This window comes from Channa argus, chromosome 1 (genome assembly GCF_033026475.1).
Source record: "Channa argus isolate prfri chromosome 1, Channa argus male v1.0, whole genome shotgun sequence".
Classification (NCBI taxonomy): Eukaryota; Metazoa; Chordata; class Actinopteri; order Anabantiformes; family Channidae; genus Channa; species Channa argus.
This window is the reverse complement of record NC_090197.1, coordinates 49,789,660-49,806,544: the sequence shown is the minus strand read 5'-3', so window position 1 is coordinate 49,806,544 and position 16,885 is coordinate 49,789,660. Positions and strand designations below refer to the sequence as shown.

The 16,885-nt window shown below is 41.5% G+C and overlaps 3 protein-coding genes across 7 annotated transcripts in view; 2 read left to right on the top strand and 1 right to left on the bottom strand.

The window, feature by feature from the left end:
• Window positions 1-4,426: 4,426 nt before the first annotated feature.
• On the top strand, window positions 4,427-8,029 carry prop1 (PROP paired-like homeobox 1). The gene is made up of 3 exons (XM_067473869.1): window positions 4,427-4,855; window positions 5,636-5,865; window positions 6,793-8,029. Exons 1-3 carry the CDS (start codon window positions 4,669-4,671, stop codon window positions 7,156-7,158), a joined length of 783 nt encoding a protein of 260 aa, XP_067329970.1. The 5' UTR covers window positions 4,427-4,668; the 3' UTR covers window positions 7,159-8,029.
• A 97-nt stretch (window positions 8,030-8,126) lies between these two features.
• On the bottom strand, window positions 8,127-12,099 carry mcfd2 (multiple coagulation factor deficiency 2, ER cargo receptor complex subunit). 2 transcript variants are annotated; one of them, XM_067473885.1, is made up of 4 exons: window positions 11,960-12,099; window positions 11,189-11,362; window positions 10,954-11,113; window positions 8,127-10,367 (listed from the first exon to the last, which is right to left on the bottom strand). In XM_067473885.1, exons 1-4 carry the CDS (start codon window positions 11,983-11,985, stop codon window positions 10,236-10,238), a joined length of 492 nt encoding a protein of 163 aa, XP_067329986.1. In that variant the 5' UTR covers window positions 11,986-12,099; the 3' UTR covers window positions 8,127-10,235. The 2 variants fall into 2 exon arrangements, with proteins under 2 accessions (XP_067329986.1, XP_067329996.1); XM_067473895.1 differs by having other exon boundaries at window positions 11,189-11,359; window positions 11,960-12,049.
• Window positions 12,100-12,502: 403 nt separating this feature from the next.
• Window positions 12,503-16,885, top strand: part of ttc7a (tetratricopeptide repeat domain 7A) — a 48,446-nt gene continuing 44,063 nt past the window's right edge. Inside the window, exons 1-3 of one of the 4 annotated variants that reach the window (XM_067473856.1) lie at window positions 12,503-12,574; window positions 13,525-13,711; window positions 16,675-16,838. In XM_067473856.1, the coding sequence (XP_067329957.1) occupies window positions 12,518-12,574; window positions 13,525-13,711; window positions 16,675-16,838 (408 nt within the window). In that variant the 5' untranslated portion in view covers window positions 12,503-12,517. Of the gene's footprint in view, window positions 12,575-12,614; window positions 13,121-13,524; window positions 13,712-16,674; window positions 16,839-16,885 lie in introns of those variants that run through there. The other 3 variants (XM_067473850.1, XM_067473842.1, XM_067473831.1) reach the window with 3 other exon arrangements.

Sequence of the window (16,885 nt, the reverse complement as noted above, 5' to 3'; positions counted from 1 at the left end):
CCTCCTCTGTTCACTACTCGCACAGGTTTCACAACAACACACAGATGATTGATGCACCCAGACGACTTCAGATGCTCTGGCGCTCACCGCAGCCTAATAATAGAAAGATGGAAAACAAAAAATAAAATAAATAAAAAAGGGAGCAAAGTTTAATCTTTGCGTGCTGCTGAATTGTGTTAGTATGTTACACACATGTCGCTATAGGTCATTAGAGGTTGTATAGTGTGCACAAACAAAACACGCATTTGCATCATCCTCTAAATTGTGCATGAGCCATTTCAAACAGCTTTTCTTGGTGTTAATGTTGCCTTTCAGTTCATTTCCATCTCTTTTATAAATGTACTTTGAAAAGTTTCAAAGTACTGCACAATGACTATATGATATGAGATATGTAACTGATAGCAGAGGCTTTATTAACAAACAGAAATGGTGTTGTCATTATTTGCGGAGGACCACTGAGAATTCATGTCCCTTGAGCTCTTTAACACAGCAACAGCAAAACCTCTCAAATGATTGATAAAATTGGTCCTGTGTATTTAATGATTACAGTCTAAAGAGCTGTTTTAACGTGTTATGAGTGTGAGGACCTGAGTGTTATTATAACATTACTGGGAGAAGTCATAACTTAAGAATCCTCTTTCTCTCATCAAATATTATTGTATTTATGAAGCAAAACTAAAATGCCTTTAATACTCAATTGGACACACTAAAAAAATATATATGTTGTTGTATCCGTCTGAGCACAGTATAACATGACTCCAGATTCTCTGCACATAGGCAATATTTACCGAGTCACAGAAGATTTGAGCTGCTGTGCCACGTGCAGAAATTGTTCACCGGTCGTCTCTTAATCTGGAGATGTCATGCACTGATCTCGCTGCAGTGCAATGACCACGGTGATTTCGTGTCAAATTATAGGAGCTACATTCTACTTTAGTTTGGTCAGTGTGGGCCAGAGCCACGATGCTTAACTGTGCTGCTTTAGAGATGGAAACGCGGAAAAAAAAAAAAAACTGCCCTGGAAATACTTTTTTAAGGCTTTTCGCACTGAAGCGCTCCACTTTGCTCCCAAGTTCACCAGTGTGCTGCCTGGTGGAGGCCAGCTACCCTACGGTTAGTTGGTCAGTGAAGAACTGTGAGGGAGGGCAAATGCGAAGTTCGGGTAAAATTATTATATATTATACATTTTATTTATACTGTAGCAGCTTTATTATAGTAATACTGGCTACTATGTAATTACCAGGTAAACAGGTTGCTGTAACTAAGCGATTGGGGCAATGTAGAGAATATCCTCTTTGAGACAAGAAGCCAGGCTTTTTTGAGAATTATGGTCTTAATTTTGAGATGTAGGAAATTCTATATAGAAGAAACTAAGCTCATACCTGTTGCTCTCTAACATCTGGAAGAATCACAGCGATAAAACGTTTTCAAAAGGCATCTTATGCTATTGCCTTTATACTATAAATGAGGATAATGAGTTCTAAGCCAAAGTCACTAACTTTTTCCAGACACAATGGGACGCAAAGAAGTGGAGGTGCAGACAGCAAACACAGACATGCCGAGTGCGCTTTGCTGGGGGTTCTGTGGCTGAGTCGTTGTCTGGGACAGGAAACATGTGAGCTGAATGCGGGGTGTGCAAAAGCCTTGGCAGCCGTGGACAAATGAGCACATACACACACACACACACACACACACACACAAAGCAGGGAGTATGGAAGCGCTTCCAGGACTCCCAGGACTTGGCCCTCAGAGACAACGTGTCACAAGGAATTAAATTAAATAGTTGTGCACACAGAGCCCAGAACAAAAAGAAGGACTTTGTCAATGGATCTACAGGGAAGTTAGTTTAATCTCGAGAGTAATCCAACTAGAAAATTTATATGTAACAGATTTGTTTGCTTCTACAGTGGGGTCATTCAATCACTGCACTAGTGTCTGTTATGCTTCCGTGGCCAGGATCCAGGACTGAGGGGTGGCTACAATTTACTGTATCCTTGTGACACATCAGTCTGTGTTTGAAGCTCTGGTTTACGTTTTTTTTTTTTTTTTGGGGGGGGGGGATTCATACTGCTTGGGTGCAATGGCTTAAGAAATAAGATACATGTTACACAAGAAGCACTACTTAAGAGGGACTACTTGGAATTCAGCACCAATAACCTCCGTGCACAGCCTCCATGTGCCCAACATGTGCAGAGTTTACCAAGTACACATTGCTGCCACAATATGGATACACAACAAATGTAGTGCATGATGAATTACTATCTTGTTTGAGCCCTGATAAAAGCCAGCTGCTGCTCTCCAACTATGTAGCATGCCTCCCATGCTGCCCTATCATGACTGAGTAGGACATCAGTGGGTCTTTTCCGAGTATCCAGCACAATGTGAGAGGGCCATTCCTCCATACTGGCTCAGGAACTGAGTTTAGCATCATTGGAACCGCTTATAGCAGCTGGGGTCCTGGAAGGTTACAAAACAGTTCAACCGAGTTAATCCAGCCAACGGGGTGCCCTGTCAGTTACGATGCATGGGGTTGTGTTTGTGGAAAACTGGTAAGTGTGCTCAGCTGGGTGGTCCCCACACTCAACCCCTGTATCAAAATACAGGCCAATGAAGATTCTTCCTTTATGCATTTTCCCATTCGGTCCACAGCCTGTGCCTGTGACACAACAAGAGCGCCACCTGCTGGTCACACAGGCAGCTGCGACTTGAATCAGTCTCCAAATGTAAACTGAACACAAACAAAAGGCAGTCGTCCACGGACCACAGGGTCAGTGCTTCGATCACCGGCCCTGGCTATATGTCGAAGTGTCTCTGGGCAAGACACTGAACCCCTAACAGCCCATTCCCCCTCCCCCAGCTGTGCAGTGCCGGTCCAGGCCCGGTAGAAATTGGGGAGGGCTGCGTCAGGAAGGACATCCGGTGTAAAAACTGTGCCAAATCAACATGCGGACAATGATCCGCTGTGGCGACCCTGAACTCACAGGATAAGCCCAAAGGACAAAAAATATATATATATATATATATATATATATATATATATATATATATATATATATATATATATATTTAAGTGTAACAATGGCATGAGAACAATTGTTAACACGAGTTTCTGCAAACAAATCACAGCCATTCTGTGTTTGCTGAGTGGTTACAGGACGTGGCCCGACATCCCTGGTTAGAGTTTGTCCAGGGAATTTGTTGTCACGGATTCATTATTCAGTATTTAAGGACCCAAGTAAAGAAACAGCAAGAGGAGGTTTAAATGTTAATGGATTTTATTGTAGGGACTAGGCGGGGAAGAAACAACTGAAAATCGCTCCTATAGGAGGACAGAAAAAACACAGGCAGTAAAGGTATCAACTACACAAACACAGTAAAACAGAACATTAACTGCAAGTCGGAGGACAAGGAAGATCGATTACATTGTAACACTGCTGGGGAAACAAAGAAACTGGGCTTATAACTAAGGTAAACGAGCAGGGGAAAATCAAACAGCCTGAAACACACACAAATAAGTGACCAAACCGCAGAGCAAAATGGCAAAAACCGAGGAGCAGGCAGAACAGAGAGACAGGAGTCCAAACGGGGGAAAGATCCGGAGGCTGACGGGAAAGCCGGGTTTAAAAGGACAGGGGAATAATAACCAGGGGCTGATGACACTAAAGACAGGAAGTTGGCTGAGGGGCTACAAAATAAAAGCTGGAGACAGGAAGTGAACCTTTGGAAAACAGGGACAAACTAAACACAGGGAACAGGACATTTGTTACATGTGATTCCCATCTCTCTTGCTATATTTAACATACATATTGTCATACGTATAATTGTACACTCACAACTCACTACACTAACACCTCTCGATGTTCTGTGTGATCTGACAAGTGTAGAAATACCACTTTGTTAAATTATTCCATTCAGACATAAAGTCCTCCACTCAGGACAATATCATGTAGTGCAACTGTCCAACAGTTTATAAAGTAGTTAAAATTGGCTCCATCTCGACTACACTACAATGCTTCCTACCTACAGGTCAAGCGTAAACAGAAAGCAAATAAATACTAGTAACACTGCTAATTCCTGTCCATATGCTTTTACTTGGTAATTCTGTGAACCATATAAATGTATTTCAGAATTGTGAAATCTGAATCTGCACAGAAAAAAGTAAAACACTGGAGTAAAAAGTAGAACATTTCCCAACATTTTCAAATGTGGTGTAATAGAATCAAAACGTAACAAAAAACAGGATTTGCTAAGTACAAGTACTGTATCAGATTATTATTATTATTATTTTGCCTAAATCTTTCTTTTAACTCCAGTTTTTCCTTCTAAGCTCAATTCAAAAGCTATAGCAAAAAAATAAAAAAATAAAAAAAACTGGATGGGAATGTTTTCCTGTTAAATTATATTAAAAACAATTAAAAAAAAAAGATTTGTACATCTAATTAGCGACTTTAATTGCCTTCCATTTTTGTAGTTCTATTTCCAAGCATCAGGACAACCCAGTGTCTCATAAACGTGTCCCAGCTGATAAACTAATCTGAGAGTAGCACATTTGGGTTCATTGTCTTGATATTTAAAAAAGAGATATATATTTTTACCTAAAAAAGATAAGACATAAAGACAACTGAGTGTAAGACCCACACAGGTTAAGGTAAACCAAATGGGTGGGTCATGGTTTTGGCAGGTGACCTTATGATCGGGTGCATCTGTGCTGGTGGGGATCAGACAGAGCAGATCATTCGGTCAGTGAGAAGAGCTGCAGCAATGGCCCAGGTAAAGGTAGCAGGCGACACAGAGAGGAGCCACCAGGACTGTGCAGAGCTTTACTCTGATATGGCTACTGTCAGCTCAAGTGCAGGTGAGTCCAAAAAAAAAGATGACTTCATATAAATTATTGTTTGATTAATGCAAAGGTTAGTTCCTTCTTTCCAATCAATGCAGGGCTATAGTGCCGTTGAACATGGTGTTTTAAAAAGGCTCATGTTTACAGATGTGGAAAATGTCAAGAAATGTGTTTAATTTAAAATCTTAGCATTAAATGTGCAGTGTATTTGTTGTTGAAGCTGCCAATCAGCCACATGAGAAGTGTATTTTGACCGTTTTTAGACTTTGGCGGTTTAAAAATCACATAACCCAGTTCAACTCTTTGTCCTGTCTAATGTCGTTTGCAAAAATCTCGGTTCGGTTACCAAACTTTTCAAAATAAATGAAACAAAAAGTGTTTTGTCAGTGATCAGTTCTTTCACCGATCCTCACATCTGCGTTTCTTCCAGCCACCGTGACACGAACAGACAAGGTTCAGCTCAGTCTACCAATTTGACAGATTAGTCACTTTTTCAGTGATTGTGCAAATAATCTTGGTCAAATCCCCGAGTTTCTGGTATCTCTTTCTCACGAGCTTCAGTTTGGCGGCTAAAGCTCTCTGGCTCTCAGGTTGCCTGATGGCAGTGGGAACCACAGAGCTGGTTTAATCCCTCTTTTTTGAGATAGTCATTCGTTCAAGTGCACTCTTACAACTTTAGGCCAGATTTTTTTTTTTATCATGACAACCTGGGAAACACAAGGAAGGCAAGAAACAGGAGCTGGAGAATTGTTTAAAAAGTAAAGCCCCCCCCTTTTTATTTTATCCTGAAAAAAGATGTAGGCGAGTCTGTGAGGAAAGGGTCACTGTGTGAGACCACCATGGGTTCTGGTCTCAGCAGGCAGAGCAGGACATACCCTTCCCCAGCCAGGAGACGTCACCGCACCACCTTCAGCCACAAGCAGCTGGAACAGCTGGAAGTGGCATTTGGACAAAACCAGTACCCTGACATCTACTACAGAGAGGAGCTAGCTCGCATTACAAAGCTCAATGAAGCTCGCATACAGGTGGGACATGGTCCAGTTATCTTACACCTTCAAATAAACTACTATTCAGTTTAACATGACATTGCTGTTGTTGTTTTTTAAATACGCATCCGTCCATTTATCTGTAACTGCTTATTCGGTTTAGAGTTGTTGGGCTACTGGAGCCTATTTAGGCTCTTATTGGGCCTAAACAGGCCATCTGTCCTTCTCAGGGCCAACACGAAGACACATACACAGACAGACAAAACCATTCACACTCACAATGACATCTACAGGCAAACCGGAAAAACCCGGGAGAAACCCACGTAAGCACAGGAAGAACATACAAACTCCACACAGAAACGCGTCTCTACCACCATGCTGCTTCTTTTTAACGTCGTTAATTCGAATGCATTATGGGCTTTGATGTTCAAACCCCGATTTCATCATCTACTATTCAAAATATTAATGAAATATTCTGAGAGTCCATAGGTACAGAAGAGGCACAGCCAAAGGCCAACACTGAATGGCTGTGATCTCTGGGCCAATTGACACAATTGTGTAGTGGAAATCATTGCATGGGGTCCGGAAAACCATCCAAAACCAATGAACACAGTTGAGTGAACACAGTTTGTTGCCGCATCCACAAATGTGAAGCTCGCAAAGAACCAATCATATAATAAACAAAACACCTGCTGCCTTTTCTGAGCCTGAGCTCATGTAAAATTAACTGAGGTAAAGTGGCATCTTGCTTAGTATTTCGGGATCACAGGAAAACAATATGAGTGCTAAACTGGCCGTCCTGCAGTCCAGACCTGTCACGCAAATGATGATGCCACACACATAAAGCAGGGTAACAATTTATGGCAAAAAAAAAAAAATCTCTCAGCCTAATGAACTGCATTAGGTTGTCGGGTGTTTCTGCTGCAGACAAACTACATTAAACTAACTTGTCCTTTGTTTCAGCAGGTTTGGTTTCAGAACAGAAGAGCCAAACAGCGTAAGCAGGAGCGGGCCTCTCAGAAGGTCCTGGGTGTCATGCCGGGCCACAGGGCTCTGCTGGGAGGTGTCCACGTCCAGCCGCCTGGCGTGGCTCGACAGTACTACACCCAACCGCTGGCACACATCCCCCGCCTCTCCCCCATGCTGCCCTCCGGGGCTTACTCCCGCCACCCAGGCACGGTCAGCCAGTGCCCCTGCCCCAGTGTTCCACCACAGCCGACCGCCCAGCGCCAGCATGACGACTGGTACGGCCCTCTGCGGGGCAACCTCACCTCACCCATGTTCTCACTGGCCTCAATGCAGCCTCTGGACCCTGCGTCTCACTGGAGCTAAGATGTATCCAAGGAAACATATGTTATGTTTCACAATAAAATACATGAAAACATCGTTTTCCAGCTACATCTTGTTGCATAGCTGCACTGTGGAGCTATTTTAACCTGCTTCTGTCCTGCATTTAGTTTGTGTGGTGGGCATCACGACACAACGCATTCAGTCACATGTATTCAAACATTCTTTCCATTGAGGCTAAAGATTCGTTTTTGAACTTAGTAGTTCGACATTTCATGAGGCTTCCAGCAGCATCTGGATGTCATGTCACATGTCCTCACAATTTCCAGAGGTGGAAAGTAATTTGGAACATTTACTCAACTACTGTACTTGTATTTCCATTTTATGTTACTTTTACTTTACTACAATCCAGAGGGAGATCTTGTACTTTTACTCCATTACATCTATTTTACAATTTCAGTTACTAGTTACTTTTTTGCCCAAGTGGATTCTCACAAAACATTAAATGAAGTAGTAAATGCTTATGTATTATTCACCGTAAAGTTCGTAAATAAAATGCACAGCTCCACTTTTTAGAATTTGTTGACATCAGAAACATAGTTCAAATATACAATAGTTCAAAATACATTTTCTTTTACAGTATGTACTCATTACTTTTACTTGAGTAAAAAGGTCTCTTACTTTTATTGTATTTTTTGGTTTTGTTTTTAATTCAGTACTGTTACAATACATACAGGCAAGTCCCTGCACTTTTACTTGAGTGTGCGTAGTTCGAAAACCTCTGGACATGTGGTATCAAACTGAGACAGTGGGAAAACATTTTTACTGGCACTTCAGCCAATGTCTGGTTTGGCATCTGCTATTTTACTATAATGCGAAATGGTCTAAAAACCTTTGCATTTCCCAAAAGAACATCTGCAGATGATGACTATTAAATTAGATTTCATGAATTTAAGCTGGCAGGGGCCTTGCACCATAATTCACTTCAAAAACAAGAGTCTGTAACAAAAGTCTGTAGATCCGTTGGTTTTTTTTTTTATTATTGTGTCACATTCCAGAGAAAACACAGTTGCATCTATTTGGATTTTCTTTTAAATATTTGCATAAAAAAAAAAAATGAACTGATTGAAAACTCAATACTGGAAGGCAAAAATATAGAATTCATCCGTACGGAATTATACATGGATTCCATAAACACTCACACAAAGACAGACCTGACATGTCTTATCTCTTTTAAAGGCAGCTACTGTAATATCTGAAGGAAGCGTGTACAAGAGCTTTAGTGACAGAAAGATTTGAATTTTAAGAATCAACAAGTGAGAGAATAACTTCTCCAGTGTTAAACAAACAGGTTCATGTGAAGTATCTGCTGGCCGACTATCTACTGTTGTGAGGAGCACCGTGAAAAAAACAGCAAATGAAGAAGAAATGTGCAGACATGTCGCTGGCAACATTCAATTTGATGGTTTTCTGCTTGCCATCATAATTTGCTTCCCTGCAGATAAAACTTTTATGTCAGTGATGTCGTCAAGTTAACAAAGACTTTCTACTTTCTACAAACACACTACATCAGCTCGGACCACCGATCTGAGCAAGGGCACTTACTTATGTCATGACGACGATGACCAGTTTGTCTGAAATGGATTCACAGAATCATTTGGTTCACTAAGCTGAGTGTTGCACATCAGCAAAGATATGAGCTTGTTAAGTCCACAGTTTACACTGCACAGAGCGATATGGACATGTAGTCCATTTAAAATGATGATGTTCTGTTTCAGTGTTGTTTGGCTGTCAGAGTAAAGGAGGTGTAGCTGTGAAACACCAACACACTCCATTGTATTTTTATATTTGTGCAGGTCCTAAGATACAGTGCTGTGAAATATCCTACCGATTTCCTCTTTTTTGTGTGTAGCTCAAACTGCTTTAGATCTTTAACATAAATAGGGAAGCTGAGCAAACACAAAACATACGTTTCCAATGATAATTGTATTTATTGAAGCAAAAAGCTCCCGTAATATCAACTAGGCATGTGGGGGAAAGTATTCAACCCCTTAGTTGCTACAACCTACCAAACTGAAATCCCTCTGCATCTAATCGTCTGCGACTCCACCACCACACGTAGATGATCCTCAAACCTTTCCGAAGAATCTTCAGTAGGCGGTGACTCAAAAGTTGAAACGTTTGAAAGACAGGTTACATCTGACTTAAACCAAACGCAAACTCCGACAAGAAGCAAAGCATAAACACGGTATGCTGGTGGTAGTGTGATGGGGTGTGGGGGTGCTTTGACGCATCAGGTCAGGGAGACTTGCTATAATTTAAGCAAACATGTATTTTGCTGTATAACAGAATACTAAAGGAGAATGTCGAGTCATCAGTCTGTGAGATGAAGCTCAGTTGCAGCAAGGCAATGATGATTGTCTTAATATTGTGTTATAACTATGGTATTTAGTGTTTGCTCAGGTTTCCTTTGGTTTGAGGATCAGAAACACACCAAGAGACGAAGAGTTTTTCACAGCACTAAACCTGCCACCGAGACCCCATTGCAGAGGTGAATCACAGTCCAAGTTTCTCTCCCAAACACAGTCTTCATTATGCGCAGTTTGTCTTGGCAGTTGTACTTTGGTAGAAAATAATTCCCAAAGTCTGTCTTGGGCTTTGTTTTATTTGGCCATTGACGCAAGTCAGAGATCTCCAAGCCAGACCTAACAGAATGAAGAGTATGTCTGGAAGGATATGTACTGCTAAGGTTTGTTAGTGACAGTGGGTAAACTGGCCAATTTTAAAATTGCATGATTTCATTGGACCCACAAAAACAGAAACGATCAGAAATGTCTCCTGTGCATTGTATTGTAATTGCAACACAGAAGTTGAACAAAAAATAGGGGGACATACAGCGTCCCACTTTTTTTTTTTCCCCTTCTATTAAAATTAATGCATTACAAGTTTTGGACATTGGCTTGAAAAGAATAAGAAATTCACCAGCTTCATGATTTGATGATCTTGTGAGAGACAATGAAAAGATTAAACACTAGTCCTTTATAATGTGATGCAGCTTCCAAGTTTGGCCCTTCCCTTCACTCTGTGCTGTTGTTGTGGACATGAAGAAACATGGAGATGCTCTATTCCAGTGATTTTGCAAACTCTGCATAATCTATATAGCCATCGTTGTTTTTGTCATCGTCCCTCAGAACATCATCTATGAGAGCAATAAGGTCCTCCTCTTTCATCGGCTGGGTGTTTTCCCCTCTCTCCTGACAAGTAAACAAGACAAAAAGCAAAATTAGTTCGACAGCCTCTACCGGATTTTTATTGTGGTAAAAGTGATTCATAGTGACAAATCATCAGCAACAAATCTATTAAAATGGCCCTTTTGTCATTTTAAACTAAATATATTTGGTTTTTAACTGTTGCTTGGAGATCAGAAACCTGAAAATATATCAGATTTTCAGAAATTAAGGAACATTTATGAACATTTTTTGATATTTTATAGACTATGGGGTTAATAAATTAAACTGCACAGATTGGACAATAATAGAAATAACAGCCCTAATTTCTATTAAAAATGTTTTAATTTTGCTAGAAAAAATTTACATTGTTACTGTTCAAAGAACACAAATACAACATGAACAGAGTTTAGTTTACTTCTTTTTTGTCTCTTTTACCTGAGGTACATAGGACTAGTGGTCAGGGTGGGATTTAAAAAAATGCAATATAAGTTCAAGTTCAGTCCAAACAAAAATAATTGGTGTTAGGCTGGTAAATATGCTCCTTCTTCAAAGCATTTAGGATCATATGTTATAGGTACTTGTAGTAAACGGGCATTTTGTTCAGACCTACCTCTTTGTGTACATGTGTGATTGCTGTGGCTAATTCCAGTCCATCCAAGAGGTTGTTTCCATCATAATCGTGCATCTTGAAATAGTGCAGCTGAAGCTCCTGCGGTGTCATTTCTTTCTCTGGTTTGTCTATCACTCCTTCCAAATGCTCTAAAATGTGACTGAAGTCATAAAAGACAAATTTCGATGAGCCAAAGTCCACGATGTTAATCTGCAAATAAGTCTCCACCACTCACTCTTTATCCTGGACCATGTTTTTGTCCAGGTGACCTTGACCGTGGCCTGATAAGTGAGCCGCACTCTCTTCAACGGGCGGATGCTGCTGCTCGGGATGAACACCCAGCAGAGAGCAGGACAGAAAAAGGAGCACAGCCCCCCAGTGCACAGAACACCTGCTGCTTTTCATTCTTCTGGGCACAGAGACAGACAGACGGACAGTTAAACACTGATGTGCCATGGAAATTCACTTTATGGCCATCACATGTCCTAATGATATGATATTTGTTTTAGTTTTCAACATTGTGTTATTAATTGTATCACTCTTTTCCTTCATATAGCCACCACCCCCCCAAAAAACTTTCTTAGGTCTCATAAGAACTACAGCCCTTTAAGATCAGGTTTTACAGAAATGCACCATGTTGCTAACAAAGAAGAAAAATGCTATAAAATCACTATTATGCATCAGTACCGTGTAGGCTATCATACGTTTCAAGTCAATTGTTAGAAAAACACAGATGTAAAGAGACAAGCGTCTACACATTATCTCTTGATTAAGCAAAAATACCACAAATACCCTGGTGCATTTCGCTGTGAGGTCACATTACATCAGTACGAGGTTGCAGTCTGTTAATCACCAGAAATGAACTGTGACCGTTAGCTAAAGGCTAACATTTAATAAAAAAAATGTTACAAAAAGAATTACATTAAAAAGACAAGGCTTGTTTTATGCGTAAACTACAACAATGCGTACGATGATATCGTTAGTAAAAATGGGAATAGCTTAATACCTGCCAAAGAAATTATGTCTTCCCATCTCAGTCCGTGGACAGTTATGTTGTTTTGGGGGATTTGACTGGTAACGATGACAAATCACAGCTTTTTAGGACCAGATTGCTTGCCGTAGTCCCACTTGGACACGACAGTATATTATGATTGGTTGAAATTATCAAAGAGTGTAAAACGAAAGCAAGACAATTCATGACACTAACGTCCGTACTAACTAGGATCTTGCTAGTCAAACTAAGTTACATTTTAGTTGCCTACCATTAATTCTGTCGAAGTGCATGCCTAATGTTTGGTGGGGATTCGTATTGCATTGTGTATTTCCTTAAGCTAATGAACCTTTGCTAGATGAAGAAAACTTTTTGGTTGAGAACATTTTCGCTTTCCAAGGCTAAGCTTTGTTTCCCCGACAGTAACTATCTCGACTCTTTAACCCTTTGATATGACGTCAGCAGGGAGCGTGTAGCAACCGCTGAGCTCTGAAATCACGGACGCACTAGGAGCCCACTGTGTGTACACTGACTTTCCTTGAGGAGGGACGAGCGTGGATTTGTATCAAGCAAATGTCAACTTTCCAGAGAGAAAATGACGCTGCTAAATCTCTGTTCAGGAGGCTCGAGGTTTTATTTTGTGTTATAAATTAGCTGGTAGAGGTACCAGAAGTCCCAGTACCACCTTGGTAGTCAGTGACCCCTGTCTCCACCTGTGTTTATGACATCAGCTGTTGCTGATAAAAGAAATGCTATTTATATATGCAGTTTTACAACACTTATAACCTTTGGCAAACTGCTGGTGGATGTGTGTAGTTTTTCTTTTCTCTCACTGTTTTCTCTTCCTACTGCGTCTACTAGTTTGTACTGTACAACCTTGTGCTTATATTATATTACAGTGCAAGCTGACAGATGTATTATTGTAACAGAGCCATACTCAGCCTGCCAACGATGCTTAACCCAGATCAGGAAGCAAGCCAATTCACACATTACTTTTTTTTTTTTTTAATGAACTCATTTATAAAAAGAACCCCACTGAAAGAAGAAAATAGCACCTTATATGCACGCAGCAGGGTTGCTCTCTCTGCATTGCTTTTTCTTAAGCCCTACCTGATCCAGTTAACGTGTTAATGGAAAGGATTAGGGACATGTGGCAGATCAACTCCTCCCAACATGGTACATTCATTTTCATTGTAAACCCCATAGTGACAATATGCACTGGCAAATGATTGACAACCACTTGTATGCACAATAATGTGTAGTTTATGCTACGGATGGTAGTAGCTAAGGAAATAAGTTTAAAAGGGTCTAGAGTGAAATAATTGATTTTACTCTGAATATTGCAGAAACGTTCTTTGTAAGGGGAATCAAACGTGGGCCTGGTTAGGCTGAATAATTGGTTTCTATAGTAACAGTAAAACCCCAATAACATAAATAAAACTAAAAAGTACAGTACAGAGCAAACCCACGAAATTTTCTTAGATTTACTTTTTTTTTAATGACCTGTTGTGCCTAGAATAACCCACACCCCACCCTCCAACCCACCCCCTCCTGCACTCAAACACTGCACATGTATTTAGTCCGCAGTCACTCCCATCGTGTCCGGGGAGTACAGTCACCGCCGGGACCGAGCGGCGATGGCATCCCGGGTCTCCTTCACCCAGGTCCGGCTGGACGGGGAGCTGGAGCGCTACCGGGCCGAGTGCCAGTGGGACAAGATGCCGGCGATGATCGAACAGATGCAGGCAGCTCGGATCCACGAGGACGGTGAGTAGACGTGGTGTACACCTGTAGGATTTACGTGGATGCATTTCACGTCGCTTCCTGTCGGTTTCACTTCACACTGACCTGCATACTGCCAAACACAACCAGCGGATAAAAGTCATATAACTAGGCTCAAATGTTCAGCTCCGATAAAATCAGGTGGAGTCTGTCAAAAATTTGTAATTTTAATCTTTAATGGAAGTTCCATTTCTTTCAGGAAGTACTTTTGCAGACATCTAATTTCTTGATAAAATGCTTTGGATGAATCGATCTGCGCTGGGAACAACAGTTTTCTTTAACTGACTTTTCAAAAGTCTGGTTTGTTCAGCCAGGAGTTCATCCAATGTGGGCTACTGTACATTAACTGGACTTTACACTTTACAACATACAATATACTGCCTTACTAGACACTTTTATCTTTGCAAAATAATAATAATAATAATAATAGTAATACATTAGTTCTATTCAATCAGACAAAGGGTAAGGGATGGGTTGCCAACAACGATGATATCGCACTTCAAGTGTGTATATTTAGAAAGGTAGTGAATGGTTAATACTCCATCATACAGAATCAACACTACCACCTGCGATATTTTATGCAAAACAAGGTTTTCCAGTGAACTCCACTGTGCTGTTGGCCTTGAAATCATTCCACACTCTGCATTTGCTCAAAGAAATGCAAACACACTTATCATTCTGTGCCTCATAAAGCTTTAGTGCTTTACTAAGTCCCTAATGCACCTGGCTCCAACCTCTCACCTCAGTAAAGTAAATATGGGCTAAGGTGACTTGACTGCAATTTTGCTGTTATTAAGCCCATACGCTTCTCCCTCCCTGCTTGTGCATGCACTGAATTGTTAAATCAGTGTGGTATTACAGTGTGCATGCACGGTTCACATTAGCTGATCTAATAGCGAGCTGCTTTTAGAAATAGAGGAACTTGTGGTGACACCCACCCTACTGTAAAAATGTAAAAAGCAGACATAGTCCGGTACTGTAGCATTCGTAGGTCTCTTGTTGTTTGGGGTATTTTACCTTGGTGGCATAACCTTGGGTGAATAAGTAGTCAGTCTGTCAGACTTAAAGAGTACAGATTGTTTCTGGAAGCTGCAATCTTAAAACTTCTTCTTTCCATTTATTGGCACATTACTACATTTCTCCATCTTACCCGCACAGGGAGTAACTCCCCAACGTTAACTCCATGGGCATAGTAGGAGAATGGAATATAAACACGGGACAAGCATTTTCAAATCCCTTCAAATCCATCCATCGGTAACCGCTTACCTTGTTCGTGGTCATGGGGGCTGGAGCCTATCCCAGCTATCATTAGGCAAGAGGCAGGGTCCACCCTGGTCAGTCTCAGGCTCAACATAGAGAGACATACACAGACAACCAAGACAAACATTCACACCTACGGGCAATTTACAGTCACCGATTAACCTAACATGCGTGTCGTTGGACTGTGAGAGGAAACCCGGAACCCACGCAGGCACAGGGAAAAAATGCACACAGAAAGGCTGCAGCCCGCCAGGAGCCAAATCAGGGGTTGCCACCGTGGAACGTGACGCTGGATGTCCTTCCCGCCGCAACCCTCCCATTTTCTATCTGGGCTCGGGAGCGGCACAAGGGTGGTCCTTGGTGGCTGGGCGGGTCCACACCTGGGATTCGATCCCAAGGCCTTCTGTATCCCAGCCCGATGCTCTACCCATTGAGCCCCCAGGTGGCAGCTCTAACCAAACCAGTAAATAAATAATGTTTCACCACATGGGGCAATACAGTCTCTAAACACAACATGTAGTCTAGTATTAGTGCTGTTTCAGGTTGGCATGACTGCATGCATTCCCATTACCCAACACCTGTTCAACTGCTCTGTAACTCAAACACCTACTTAGCCAATCACATGGCAGCAACTCACTCATTGCATTTAGACATGTAGACATGGGGGAAGTTAGGTGATATAAGAACAGGAGATTCACATCATAGATGTGAGGCCGACAAATCTGCCGTAACTGCGTGATGCTATGGTGTCAAAATGGACCACGAGCACCAAGGAATGTTTCATCACCTAGTTGAATTTATGCTATGAGGGAAGGCAAAATGGGTCCTACTACCCACCCAGTTAGAAAACAACATCACAGGTGTGGAATGGAAAGCCGATGACCTAAAAATGCTCAAAGTGTCATTACTAGTATTTTCAAGAATAAGGTAGATATTAACTACAAATGGAAACCGATCCATGAAACGTGGATGTATATGTTACAAAATGGCTCCTAGAAAAACAGTTTTTTTCACAAATTCAATTTCAGATGGTCTTTGTTACTGTATCGCAGCAATCAGCTCATTTTCAAAAGTGTAGGTTCCAACTTGTGTGAAAATCATTACGGGATGAGACAGACGTGTCCTGCTCTTTACCCCTCACCTTCTCCCACTGATAGATTTAGTTCTGGCCGTGCTGAAAATAGCAATGAGCAAATATGTCAGGTTTATTACAACACAGACATTGCTCACAGAGCTGGTGTCAGAACGGATACAGCGAATGGAGAACCTAAACAGAAAGGCTTTTATTGTGTACGTGTGTGTGTGTGTGTGTGTGTGTGTGTGCACATAACTTAGGTTTTCTCCTGGACACTGTCTGAATTTAAGGCACAGCCTCAGTCAGTTGGTTTACCATGTGAGTAAACTTTGATATCTGGACTCAGTGTAGGTGCATGCGGAGCTCTTATCATGTGATTACAATTTTACAGCTATTTAAGGAAAGTATGAGGGAAATGGAAACAGTGGCCTTTAAGCAGAATTCAGGACTCGAGTGTATTTGAACTACTGTCCCTGAGCCAGTGGGAAATGCTGTTTTTAAAGGACTTAGTGAGGTTTGCTTTGGCTACAGAAACAAATGACCTGTGACCCTGAGCTCAGATCTACAGTGCTGCATCAAAGTTACTTTTAACTTTTTCAATCCCGCCCCCTAGATGATTATGCTACTCTGCTGATGGCCGAGGCCCTGCTGGAGGAGTGCCTGATGGAAAACATGGAGCTGTTACGGAGCTCCACACCTTTGGTGGACAAGACCCAGCCCAAACTGTGCCGGGCCAAAGGCCACCTCAACACAATCCTGAGTCGGGGTCGTCTAACAGTCAGTGTGTGGTCTTGGGCCATTCCTCATTGTGTCGATAAAGTTTG